This window comes from Mesoplodon densirostris, chromosome 18 (genome assembly GCF_025265405.1).
Source record: "Mesoplodon densirostris isolate mMesDen1 chromosome 18, mMesDen1 primary haplotype, whole genome shotgun sequence".
In the NCBI taxonomy this organism is placed as follows: Eukaryota; Metazoa; Chordata; class Mammalia; order Artiodactyla; family Ziphiidae; genus Mesoplodon; species Mesoplodon densirostris.
Window position 1 is genome coordinate 18,928,897 of NC_082678.1, and position 12,271 is coordinate 18,941,167.

Here is a 12,271-nt window from a genome sequence, read left to right on the forward strand (position 1 = left end):
TCCAGGGCAACCTCAGCCACATGGATTCATCTGCCACCAATAAGCTTACAACTGCTAAATTTCACCTCTAGCCTGACCGCTACCCCGAATTCCGACCCGTTCCCTAAACTGCCGCACAGTTGTTTCATAGGTACCTATGAGTTGATACGTCCAACCCCCCAAAATTGGCCACCCGGCCCTCCCCGCCCGGGCCAGCACCCCTCCTGCAGTTACCATCACCCAGGCACCCCAGCCCCTCCCCACAACCTCTGCCTCCCCCCCCACCTCCCAGTCCCTACCTTTTCCAAACCAACCGCTGCACCCCAGCCAGTGAGAGCACGTCTGATGAACTGACACTGTTTACCTTTAAAATCCAGCCCAGACTCCTGAGCGTGGTCTGGGATCTGCCAGCTTCTCCAGCCTCCTTTCCTGCCATTCCTGTTACATGCTTCACTCCCCCAGCTCATGTGTCAGCACCTTTATGGATTTTCCTAGCCAAGAACACACTCCCTGCCCCAGACAACTCTTACTTCTCCTTTGAGACTCAGCTCAAACACCGCCCGCTCTGGGAAGTCTTCCCAAAACCCAGGGCTGCACGTACAGGGGGAGGTTTGTATTCCAAAGGCACCCCGGGCAACCTCGCTCACAGGCGGCGTCATGGAGGACTGTCATTATAGATTTGCCTGTCTGGCTCTCCCACCAGACTGCCAATGCCTTGAAAAGGGTACTAAATTCTTCCATCTCCACACTCCTCCACCAACCACTAAGACAGCACCTATCACAGGGCAGCAGCTCAGTGAATACTTGCTGACTGACTGAATGAAGGAATGAACGCCCATGTAGTTCCACTTGTCCCAATGACACCTTCGTCGGGGTTGTCAACCCAGGATCTGTAGCAGAAACACCTGGAGCCTTTACAAACGTGGCTGTCCAGGCCCCACCCAGACCTAGTGAATCAAAACTTCTGGGGGTGAGGCCCAGCCCAGATTGGATCTGACGCACAGATCCCCAGTTGGGGGTCCTGGAAAAAGAAGGCCCCCAGGAAAGGCAGGGCCTGGGGGAGGAGTGAGTCTTTCTCAGGGGCCACCTGAAGAGCACCAATGTGGGCTTCCACCAGGGAAAGTTCCTGAACAAGAGGCACAAAGCCCTGCACCTGGGGCACCAAGAAAGGGACTGGGCTTACCTACTGAGTCCTGGCCAAGGGTCACTGAGCCAGCGATGCCCTGGCTGCCTGGGCTCACGCCCTACCCTCTTCCCTCCTATCCCCGGGGTCCTGCCCCAGCTTTGCCCACCAATGTTCTGGATTTCCTCCTCCCTGCCAGTCTCCACGTCCACCCACCCCCTTGGCAGGCTTGACCCTCGCCAGACACACATCTCCACGACTAGGAGTTGATGGACTGGGGGCCATATCCCCTGGCTGCAGACCTGACATGGTGGGAGGCCCCTGAGTGGAGACCCCATGCTGGCCTGTCGCCAGCTCCCTCAGCCTGAGGGATGAGGACGGGCTTCAGAGTGGGCCTGGCCCAAAGACCTCCCAGATCCCTTGCCTAAATCTCACCTAATCCCTGCTCTCCACGGAGGCTTTGGGGGATTATGAGGATGAGAGCTGCTGCTTCTCCGAGGGGATAACTGGTTATTTCAGCTCAGGAAGAAATGGCCCTCCGGGCAGGGAGCCGGTACCCCACAAGGGTAAATACTATACTCCAAAGCACCCACCTCCCTCTGGCAGGGATCTGGGGGCCTCCCTGAGAGGCCGTGGTCCATGACAAAGGAGTGTCAGGCAAGGCCTGCATCTCTGCCTCCTTGGCTCCTGGCACGAGGGAAGAAAGCCTCCAGGGGCTGGAAGGAGGAAGAGAAAAGCAAAGGGAGACCACAGGCCTTCTCATGTCCAAGTGAGGATGCCTGCCCCTCTCATCCCAAGAAGGCCCAAGAAGGCCCAAGAAGAATAACATTTGGGAGGCCCAGCCTCCCCTCCCCTTTCCCCTTCCTCCCTCGGGCTCAACCCTCCCCACAGTGGGATGCGCAGGTTCCCAGGGTGGACTTGCCTAGGCCAGGTCTCCAGAAAGATAAAGTGAGCAAACCTCCTGCGGGCAGGGAAGGGCTGGCCCGCAGAGGTGGAAAGGCTGCTCGGCCAAAGGGCGGGAGAAAGGAAGAGCTCACAAGTCCCACGGGGCTGCACAATCACCCGGGCAGCTGCTCGGTCTGGAATGAGTGCCAGGCTCAGGAAGGCAGGGAAAGGCTAAGGGGAGCAGCCAGAGAGCCAGGGCGGCAGCCTTCCTCCAGCCAGGCCTTTAGACCTAGGACACTCAGGGACTGCCCTCTGCTTGCCCTGTGGCTGCCTTGCATCTGCTGCCTTATTTCAGGCACCCCCAAACCCCCTGGGCAACCCCACCCAGCAACTGTTTCTGCTCCTTCTCTTCCTCCAGGGTCTGAGAACCTGTCCCCTGCTCCTCTCCAGGTGTGGGAGGAGGGGCCAGAGGGTGGCAGATGCTCCCGGGGCAGGGCTGGCAGAGGCGGGAGGGGGCCTGCAGAGCTAAGGGAGTGCATCTGCCCCCGCATGTTGTGTCTGGCTTGGAGCACCAACTCCAGACTGGAGATTAAAGACAGCACAACAGAGGAAAAATAAGCCATTCTGTAATTATATGCCTCCTGAAGAAAGTGCCTGCCCGCACAGCGCCCCGGGGCCAGGACACAGCCCTCAAGGCCAGCCAACCCTCCGTGGCCCCAACCCCACTTATCCAACTGCCGTGGCCGCCCACTGAGGCCTGATGGCAACTCTTCACTCAGTCTCTGGCAGGAGGGTCCCGGGTATGGGTAAAATCACTGTTTCTCTCATTACCCCATGGCTTTTCCCCTATGCGGTATGAGAGCTGAAGCTGAGGAAATTGGTGAGAGACATTCATGCTTTCCAAAGGAAATTCAGAAAGGGCTCATGCGTGAGCTGGCTAGGTGGCCTTTCTCAAAGCACAGAGTTAGGCTGGCACCCAGCGTGCCCGGGCACCCATGGCGGGGGGGGAGGTCTGTGCAAGCACGGGGATGGTGTAAGAAATAAGAACGCCTGTCATACACGTGCCACCTGAGGTCTGCCTTTCTTGCCTAGCGGGGCCAAGAAGGGTGAGGAAAATCTGCCCCGGACTTAAGTACCCAAAGGCAGGAAGCAATTCTTCCTACTTCCCAGATGCTCAGAAACTCCCACTCCCCACCCCCAGGCACCTCCAGGAGATCCCTGGGGCCAAGGAGCCAAGGCTAAGCAAGGCCTCTACCACAGAGGGGAGGCGTGGCCCTGCTTCTCCCCTGACACTGAAGCTTTTCGGGTAGAAGCAGCCCCATCCCACTGTTGTAAGTGCTCAGCCTCAGCTGAACCCAACAGAGGAACTCGAGGCCACAGGAGGTGTAGGCTCAGGAGAGGCTGCCAGCATGCGCCCATCGCGCCCCGCTTCATCGTCAAAGGGGGACACGGGCAGGGCCTGGGTGCTGGAGGAGCAGCAGGTGGTGACAAAATTCTATCTGCTAAATCAGAACTGCAAGGAATCTGCTACTGAACAGAACCAGCTCCCCAGGGCCCAAAGCTAAGCATCTGGGTCCGTCTAACGAGGCTTTAAGGGCCAACACGCCTGGGCTGTCCGGTGCCACCTCGGTCAGGTTTCTCAGATGGCCCAGAACCAGAAGCCCCCAGCCCCCAGTCCCTGTCTTTTCGGGACTCCCCTGAGGTTCCCTCAGCACAGCAGCTGTTTTCCTTCCTATTCTACCTGTTTCGGGAGAAAGTGGAATCTAGGTCCCCTAGGCTCAGGTAGGCAGACTGTGACTTGGCCTTGGCCTTTGGCCTTGGCAACAGCAGATAACCACTAATTAGAACCAGCTGGGCCCTTCGCCAGGTTCCCCACGGTCACAGCCTCCTTGGCTGGTGCAGGTGAGCGGGGACCCACAGCTGGACTCCACGAGGTCTGAACCAGTGAAGCAGAGATTTGGCCACGATCCACCAGGGTCTATTATAGGCGTCACCATAAATCTCTTCCGAGTTTGGCCAGACACAAATCGACTCTGTCTATAGACAAGCAGCTCAAAACCTCAAGCAGAAAGGCACCTCCTCCTCTTCCTCTCTCTTCCCGGCTCATGCTGACCTTGGCACTTTCACCTGTCTTCTTTCTCACCTCCTGCAGCCAAGACCTAGGAAGAAATCACCCCAGCCCCAGCGGCTCCTGTCTCAGTGACCCATGTTGTCCGGCGAGAAAAGCTTCCTTAATGGCCCAGAGGAGGGGCTGGCATCCAAGCCTTGTGCCTGGCGACCCAGGTCCCAGCACACCTTGACAGGATGCCCCACGGGGAAACTTGGGCTCCGGTCCTGCTCTGGGTGACTCAGGAGCCTGGCAGGCAGCTACACACACGGGCTTTCTGGCTCCCATCCCCAGCCTCCTTCCACGGTCCTCGCCACCTCGTAATCCAAGCTGCCTCCAGCCCAGCTTCCATCTTCAACTGTTAACCCAAAGCCTCCGACACAAAGCTGGGAAGCGGGCGTGTGGAACGGGGGCATCAAGCCCAGCTGGCATACTCACTTTGCTGCCTTTGCCCTGATGGGCAATCCATAGCTCTGCCCGTTTAAAGAGCATGGGGTAAAGCCTGAGCCACAGCGAGTCAGCCACAGAACTGCCAACACTGCTCTCGGAGAGGAAGAGAAGGAGACAGAGAAAGACAGAGAGGGAAGGAGCGAAGAAAGAGAAGAGAGAAGAGAGCTGGAGCGCGTGCGAGCGAGGAGCGGGGCGGCAGCGGCAGCAGAGTGGAGCTTCAATCTGCTGATTAATTTAGCCTATTTCCAGTCACGCTGCAGATTTAGGGAGGGAGGAGGAGACCGGCTGCCGGTGCCGGAGGGAAGGACGGAAGGAGGGAGAGGCTGCGCAGAGGGAGGGAGGAGGGAAGGGGTTGAGAGGAGAAAGTTGGTAGGGGCTCTGCCAGCTGTCCAAGGGCTGGGCCCATTCTTCAGAGGAGGCGCCGGGGGGTAAGCAGAGGGCGACGACGTGCCGCCCAGGGGTTCGGATGCGCCCACCGCCCACCCCCACCGGAGGAGAAGCTGTGCAGGAAGTGGCTGCTGTCGGCCCGGAGCCCCAGGGCACCCGCCGGCATCGAGGAGTACTTGGCCTCTCCCCCTGGACGCCCTTTCCTGGGCAAGGTGAGGAGCCCCACTTGGGGGAGCCCCCCAGATCCCTTTGAGACTCCAGCATGGAGTCACGCCAACAACAGCTCTCTCCACAGTCAGAGCTACGGGAGGCGGCGGTGGGGGGGTGCTTATTAATAGCAGCACATCCTACGTGGAGGGGGAAGGACCGGCAATTGAGAAAACTGGAGCAGTGACTTCTCGGAGGGCAGAGCAGGGGGCTGGGAAGTGAGCGAGCAGAGGAAGACAGTGGAAGAAGGAAGAGCCAGCTGAAAGGAGGGGCTCTTCCAACACCTAGGACCCAACATCTTCCCACGAGGTGGCGGTGGGGGGGCTCCAAGAGCCGCTAATCAAGGCGAGTGCAGAGCTCAGCCAGGAGCCGATACCGCCCAGCCGCATCCAGACACACCTGCCCAGGTGCTGCTGGGACCAGGACACTGCCTGTGGACGCCGGGCTTCATCCCAGGAGGAAAGAGGAGGCTGGTGACCTGGGCTCCCATCTCCTCCGGGGCCTTCAAGCAGAGCCTGGGCATCACTCTGCAACCCCTGGTTTGACATACGGGAAGCTGTCAGAACAGACCCCCTGGGTGATGTTGGGGCCGGAAACTTCTCTGGCTCCATCCAGGCCACCCTGAGGATGGGGCTGGAAAACCTCGAGGGAGAGGAAATGGCCTAACAGGTCCAATAACCGGAGCACGGGCTGGAGCCTGAGACCATTTCTCCAGGGCCCTGTTTCCTAGACGACACCATCTCATTGGCAGGGAAGGGAAGAGAGTGCCTCAGCCGAGTTCCAGCCGGCCTCTCCCCTCCCCCTTCTCCAGCACAGCTCCCTGTGAGCACGCATGCACGTGCGCGCGCGCGCGCACACACACACACACACACACACCGCCAAACCCTGAGCTGAATGGGAACAGGAAAGGAGGGGCCCAGGCAGTCCAGAGGTTAAGGGCAGGAAGTCTCCGTGAGGCCAGGGAAGGAGGGGTCGGCTTCCGAGACAGTCACTCTGAGGATGGCTGCCACCTGTGTAGTCGGGTTGCAGCCTCAGCAAACTGCCAAGGAGACTCCTGTCCCTTGCTCCCAGGTCACACTCCCCTTTAGCTTTCTACCAAGGCACTGCTTTGGGGGAACCACAACTAAGCAAACACTCTCCTTCCTGTGCAACAGGCCCTAGAAGAACAGCTCACAGGGTCTAACCCAGGTATTCCGCAGCGCCCCCCAACACAGCCCTCTGGCGTCTGGCCCCCCTCTGACACTGTCCACTTCAGCAAGTGAAAAGGGAAGCTCTGCATCTGGGGAGAAACCCAGACCATCACTGCCACGGCACATCCACCATGGGCTGGAGGACTGGAGACGGGAGAGGAGGGTCTGCAGGGGACACTGAGGACAGGTAGGTCACAAAGAGAAGGGGGGCAAGGTGCAAAGGATCAACCAGCAACAGTCAAACTGATACTGGGCTGTAGCCAGGTGACGACAGGCCACCTTACCATCAACTCCCAGCACGCCAGCTTGCCCACTCCTACGCCTCCAAGAAGGCTTCCACTGTTGGAGGCCCCAGGGATCCACTTTAGAAGCCCATATTTACACAACTCACAAGGTACCCCAGGTAGAAACGCCGTCAGATCTGTTACTTAGCTGCTTGTCCTATTAACCTCCTCAACTAGACAGTAAGCCTCTCCCAGCCAGAGGCCATCCCCCAGGGCCTAGGGTTCTACCACCCGAAGGAAGCATTCCATAAATATGGCTGACAATGGTGGTAATGGTGCTTTCTAGGTCAGGAAAGCATCTATCCAGAAAGAAAAAGAAGAGGATGAAGAAAAACCCTCCCCGACAAACGCCCCTGAGAGATATCCAGCCTGGGTCCACAAGGGTTCTTCCTCGGCCTTGAGAAAGAAGCCAGCTGCTGGACCACAGAACTTTGTTTCCCCGATTCACTAGGAATGGGTGTTTCAGCCACAGGCTGGAACCGGAGGACAACACTGTCTTCTGTTTTCGGGACGTTCAGCCCCACCCAAGGCAGGCCACCACATTGTACAACATCATAGCCTTTGGGCGGGGGGTGCTCCCTGGAACTGAGCAGTGCACAGCTCTTGCAACTGTACGCAGCAGCCCTGCACCCAGGCTAGGGGACGGGCAAGTGTAGCTTTGCCTGTGCGCCAATCACTGCTAGGATGGACACCTGCAGACCAGCCAGAGGCATCTGTGAACAGGAGGCTGAACACACCTGCTTCAAGTTCAGGTCCGCAGGCCTGTTCCACAGCGAATCCAGAGGCATGTGAAATGTGGGGCTGAACACCTCGGCAGTCAGCCAGGCACCAGGTCTGTGTGGACCCTCAGCTCCTTCCCCAGACCCCCCCGGACCTCCCCAGATCTCTTTGGCAGGAAGATCACTATCCATAAGTTCAAGTCAATAAATATTTCCTAAGCCCTTGCTACATGCCAGGCTCTGTGCTAGGAGCCAGGGACACTGAGATAAAGTGGGACAGACAGATGGTGCCAACACAGCGTAGCAAGTATGATGGTGAAAGGAGGGACCCTGGAGGGATGAGGAGGACGTATCTGGAGAAGGTCATGCCTAAACCGGGTCTTTGTTTTTTTTTTTAATTTGGCTGCGCCGGGTCTTAGTTGCGGCATGTGGGATCTAGTTCCCTGACCAGGGATCGAACCTGGGTCCCCTGCATGGGGAGCGTGGAGTCTTAGCCACTGGAGCACCAGGGAAGTCCCTAAACTGGGACTTGAAGAAAGAAAAGTAGGAGTTTGGCAGGAAAAAGGGTGGGGGAGGGGATTTCTGGGTAACGGCCTAAACGTGGAGTGTGTGCCCAAACTCTGAAGCGTTCAGAATTACCAGTGGTAAAGGCCGAGGCAGGGGAGGTGAGGGATGCTGGGCCGATGGCAGGAGTGGGATTATGGAGGGCTCTGGACCCCACGCTAAAGGTTTCGGCAGGTGGTGTGATGCCTTTTAAGCAGGGGCAACAAAAGTTCAGCTCTGCGTTTTGGATAGCCTTCCCTGCCCGCCGAGTGGAGGCAAGGGGTCAGAGACAGAGGGACCTGTTAGGAAGGTGTGACAGAAGGCCAGGCAAGGTGGGGACTTCCCTGGCGGTCCAGCAGTTCAGACTCCACACTTCCACTGCAAGGGGCACGGGTTCGATCCCTTGTTGGGGAACTACGATCCCACATGCTGTGCAGTGCAGCCAAAAAAAAAAAAAAAGAAGGCCAGGCAAGGACCTAGAGGAAGGACATCCCCTGGGGCAATCCTCATCCCAGGAGAGGGATGCTCTGTTGGCTGACAAATCTAACTCCACGTAAAGACGGTATGCCTGGAGGCTGGGGTGCCTGAGTCAGGCTGGGGGAGGATGCCTGGACCCCCGGGCTGCTTACCCCCAGCTGATTCAGCAGCTGTGTCTGGAGTCTGACTGGGGAGCTCTTCTCTAACCACAGAGAGGGTGCCCAACTGAGTACTCAACCCAGCTCAGCAGGTTGGGGCAGAGCCCAGCAAAGGGCAAACAAGTGAAATTACACACCCCTGGGCAAGGAGTGGAAGACTGGCTCAGAGCCAACCCCAATCAGAAACCGGCTCCCATGCGGCCGTGTTAACTGGTCCACCCTTTGTCCTTGAGTCCCAGCTCCCTGAGCCTGTGTGTTCCACCCAAGCAATAGTATCGTCCAGGGATCAGATCACGTACCCCAAGCCTCAGAGCTGCGCCCCCTCCCTCACTTTTGGTGTAAAGCCTCCACATGAGGACCTCCCAGGCAAACACAGGTAGGGAGAGTCCAACAGAGACACACAGACAATCCCCGTTAGGGAACCGATCATGGCCTACCGCATGCTTCTCCTTCAGGTCCATGGGCCCAGGGTACTGCAGGCATGCCCAGAGGAAGGTGGTCACCCCCGAAAGGAAGGCTCCTCCCCAACATGTACGAACCCCAGTGACTCTGTCACAGTCACAGCATCTGGGGAAGAAAAAGAAAGAGGTCCTGTAAGGCCGGGTTGCTGGAAGGGGCAGCTATTGTGAAACACAACAGTATCATCTAAACAGCCGAGCAGGACGTGGAGAAGACGGTGTTGGTGACGTCCAGGGCCCCGGCCTGTCCTGGCAGCAGTCAGCTTTACAAATTCCACTCTCTGTGGCCAGGAGGGAGAGGGCTACAGCAGGGATGCTGGAGAGCTGCAAGCTTTCCCTCTTTTAACCCTAATTTTCGGAGGCACGTATGTTTTATTCCATGTGTACTCTTTTTTTTTTTTTTGCAGTACGCGGGCCTCTCACTGTTGTGGCCTCTCCCGCTGCGGAGCACAGGCTCCGGATGCGCAGGCTCAGCGGCCATGGCTCACAGGCCCAGACGCTCTGCGGCACGTGGGATCTTCCTGGACTGGGGCACGAACCCGTGTCCCCTGCATTGGCAGGCGGACTCTCAACCATTGCACCACCAGGGAAGCCCCCATGTGTACTCTTTGACTTGCTGACTTCCAGCAGGCAGGAAAAGCCATGGCTCATCAGCTCTTTATTTATTTATTTATTTATTTTGGCCACATGTGGGATCTTAGTTTCCCGACCAGGGATCAAACCCGTGCCCCCTGCAGTGGAAGCGCGGAGTCCTAACCACTGGACCGCCAGGGTAGTCCCATACCTTCACTTTTAAAGAGGTGATGAGGGACTTCCCTGGCAGTCCAGTGGTTAAGACTCCACTCTTCCACTGCAGGGGGAACGGGTTCAATCCCTAGTCGGGGAACTAAAATCCCACAGGCTGGGCACGGTGTGGCCAAATTAAAAAAAAAAAAAAAAAAAAGTGAAGGTAAATTGGAATCTAGATACAACTTGAATAATCAGGCAAATGGTGGGAAGAGCAGCAGAGATGATCAAAGTAGAGACGTGCTCACTTCATCACCACCAGGAGCACAGCTGGGAAACACACGCCACACATGCCAACGCGTACATGGCCACAGTCAGTGGGCCTCTCGAGCGGTTGGCCAACAAGGAGTGCTCAACAGGGACCTGGACGGGTGTCCACGAGGATGGGGGATCCAAGGCGACAACAATCTAGAAAATGAAGATTAGCCTAACCTCCCCACCCACCACTCCCTCCCCACATAACCCCGACTCTCACCCATCCATCCTGGCAGCCAACACACCTTAAATGATTTCAAATCAGTGTTTGGGTAAAGAGTGCCACTGAGGGGCCTCCCTGGTGGCGCAGTGGTTAAGGGTCCGCCTGCCGATGCAGGGGATACGGGTTCGTGCCCCGGTCTGGGAGGATCCCATATGCCGCGGAGCGGCTGGGCCCGTGAGCCATGGCCGCTGGGCCTGCGCGTCCGGAGCCTGCGCGTCCGGAGCCTGTGCTCCGCAACGGGAGAGGCCACAACAGTGAGAGGCCCACGTACCGCAAAAAGAAAAAAAAAAAAAAAAAGAGTGCCACTGAGTAATCTGATTCGGTGCCAGCTGACTACTTGAGGAGAAAGAACTAACCTGCTGACTGGGGCAGTTCTTTTGGGGGCCTGCAGCAAAACCTACGTTAAGAGGAGCTGGTCAGAAGCCCAGGAAAACTGATCCATAAAAGAGCTATCTAGAAACAATTAAAAAAAAAAAAAAAAAGCTGTGTCCAGAGGACCCCAGGCAGGAGGCCCAGGCTCTGCAGGCACTAAATCCGACCCACGATCCCATCCAGTTCCTCGCAAGACGTCAGAGCCCTGCACTGCCAGGTCTGACCCTACCTCTGCTTTTCCAGCCAGGGCCCTCAAAGCTGAGCTAGCCCTGGAGGGTCAGAGACAGGCAGTGGTGCTGGGAGCAGCACTGCAGTGCAGCGACATTTGGTTTTTGGCAGCCAACTGAAATGGGATCCTGAGAGGCCGAATGCACTTCTGCCTAAGGCCGCTCTGACTCAGGCACCCTGGCCCTGTTTACAAGTACAGCTCAAGGTCCCCATGACATCTCATGCCAGCAGGGGCTGGATGAGGCAGTCACCACACAGGGAAAGGCACCAGGAGCCAGATGGGGATTATGCTTAACTCCTTCTGCCAGCATTACAGGAGTGAAATAACTCTGCGGCCGGATGGAACCACAGCAGTTCCAAAAGGGCAGCCAGGAGCACGACATTTTTCTAAGAGTCTCTGTTTTCCCATCACTCCATACATGGGATTCTGGGAGAGAGTTGTCCTTAGCTGTCTGATCTGAAACCAGCAGCTGTATCCTTAAAGGGCCAGGTCCACTCCCTGCCCATTGTGAAAAAAAGCACAGGCTTCAAAGCCAAACACTCGTGGGTTCAAATCCTGGCTCCATCACGTATCAAGTGCCAAATGACCTTGGCAAATCACTTGTCTCTCTGAGCCTCGGGGTCCTTGTTCATTGAATGGAAGTGATGATACCTATTTCACAGCTATGCAACAGGAATTGGTAAATACTATATGCAGGAATTAGTAAAATACTATATGCAGAGGGCCTAATACAGTATTTGGTACATGGTAGGTCTTAGTAGTCGCCATTACTATCATCTACTATCATCAGCAAACAAGAAATATGCAGAAAGAGTCACCAAAGTCAAGAACGAGAACTCAAAAGTAAGGAGAAAAAAAAGAAATAAAAGGCATAAAGATTGTAAAGAGGGAATTCCCTGGCAGGGCAGTGGTTAGGACTTGGTGCTTTCACTGCCAGGGTCTGGGTTCAATCCCTGGTCGGGAACTAAGATCCTGCAAGCTGCGGGCATGGCCAAGAAAAAAAAAGATTGTAGAGAAATAAGTAAAACTGTCTTTATTTGCAGAAGACTCGATCAAACATGTAGAAAACCCTAAGGAATCTACAAATAAGATATTAGAACAAATAAGTGTGCAAGGTTGCATGATACAAGGTCAAAATATAAAATGCAAATATAAATTTCTATATGCTATAATGAAATATAGGAAAATTAAAATGTGTAAATATCACTTATAGTACCAAAAAAAATACTTAGAGATGACTTTAATGAAAATACACATAAGTCCTATACACTGCTGAGAGAAATTAAAGAAGACCTAAACAAAGAGAGAGCTATACCATGTTCATGGAATGGAAGACTTAATGTTAACATTAATGTTTTAATATTTAAATTAAATAATATTCATACATTTCTATTTATCAGTATTAATATTAATAGGCACCCATCAGAATGACTAAAATG

At 55.7% G+C, this 12,271-nt stretch overlaps 1 protein-coding gene and 1 long non-coding RNA gene across 4 annotated transcripts in view; one reads left to right on the forward strand and one right to left on the reverse strand.

Annotated features, from left to right (window-relative positions):
• Positions 1-12,271, reverse strand: part of TMEM94 (transmembrane protein 94) — a 35,866-nt gene that overhangs the window by 15,106 nt on the left and 8,489 nt on the right. For all 3 annotated transcript variants that reach the window (XM_060082940.1, XM_060082939.1, XM_060082941.1), the window contains exon 4: positions 8,947-9,076. In XM_060082940.1, the coding sequence (XP_059938923.1) occupies positions 8,947-8,970 (24 nt within the window). In that variant the 5' untranslated portion in view covers positions 8,971-9,076. The remainder of the gene's footprint in view (positions 1-8,946; positions 9,077-12,271) is intronic.
• On the forward strand, positions 4,893-7,557 carry LOC132478818 (uncharacterized). Its single transcript, XR_009530417.1, has 3 exons — positions 4,893-5,143; positions 6,293-6,515; positions 6,899-7,557. It is a non-coding gene; the product is annotated as an uncharacterized LOC132478818 (long non-coding RNA).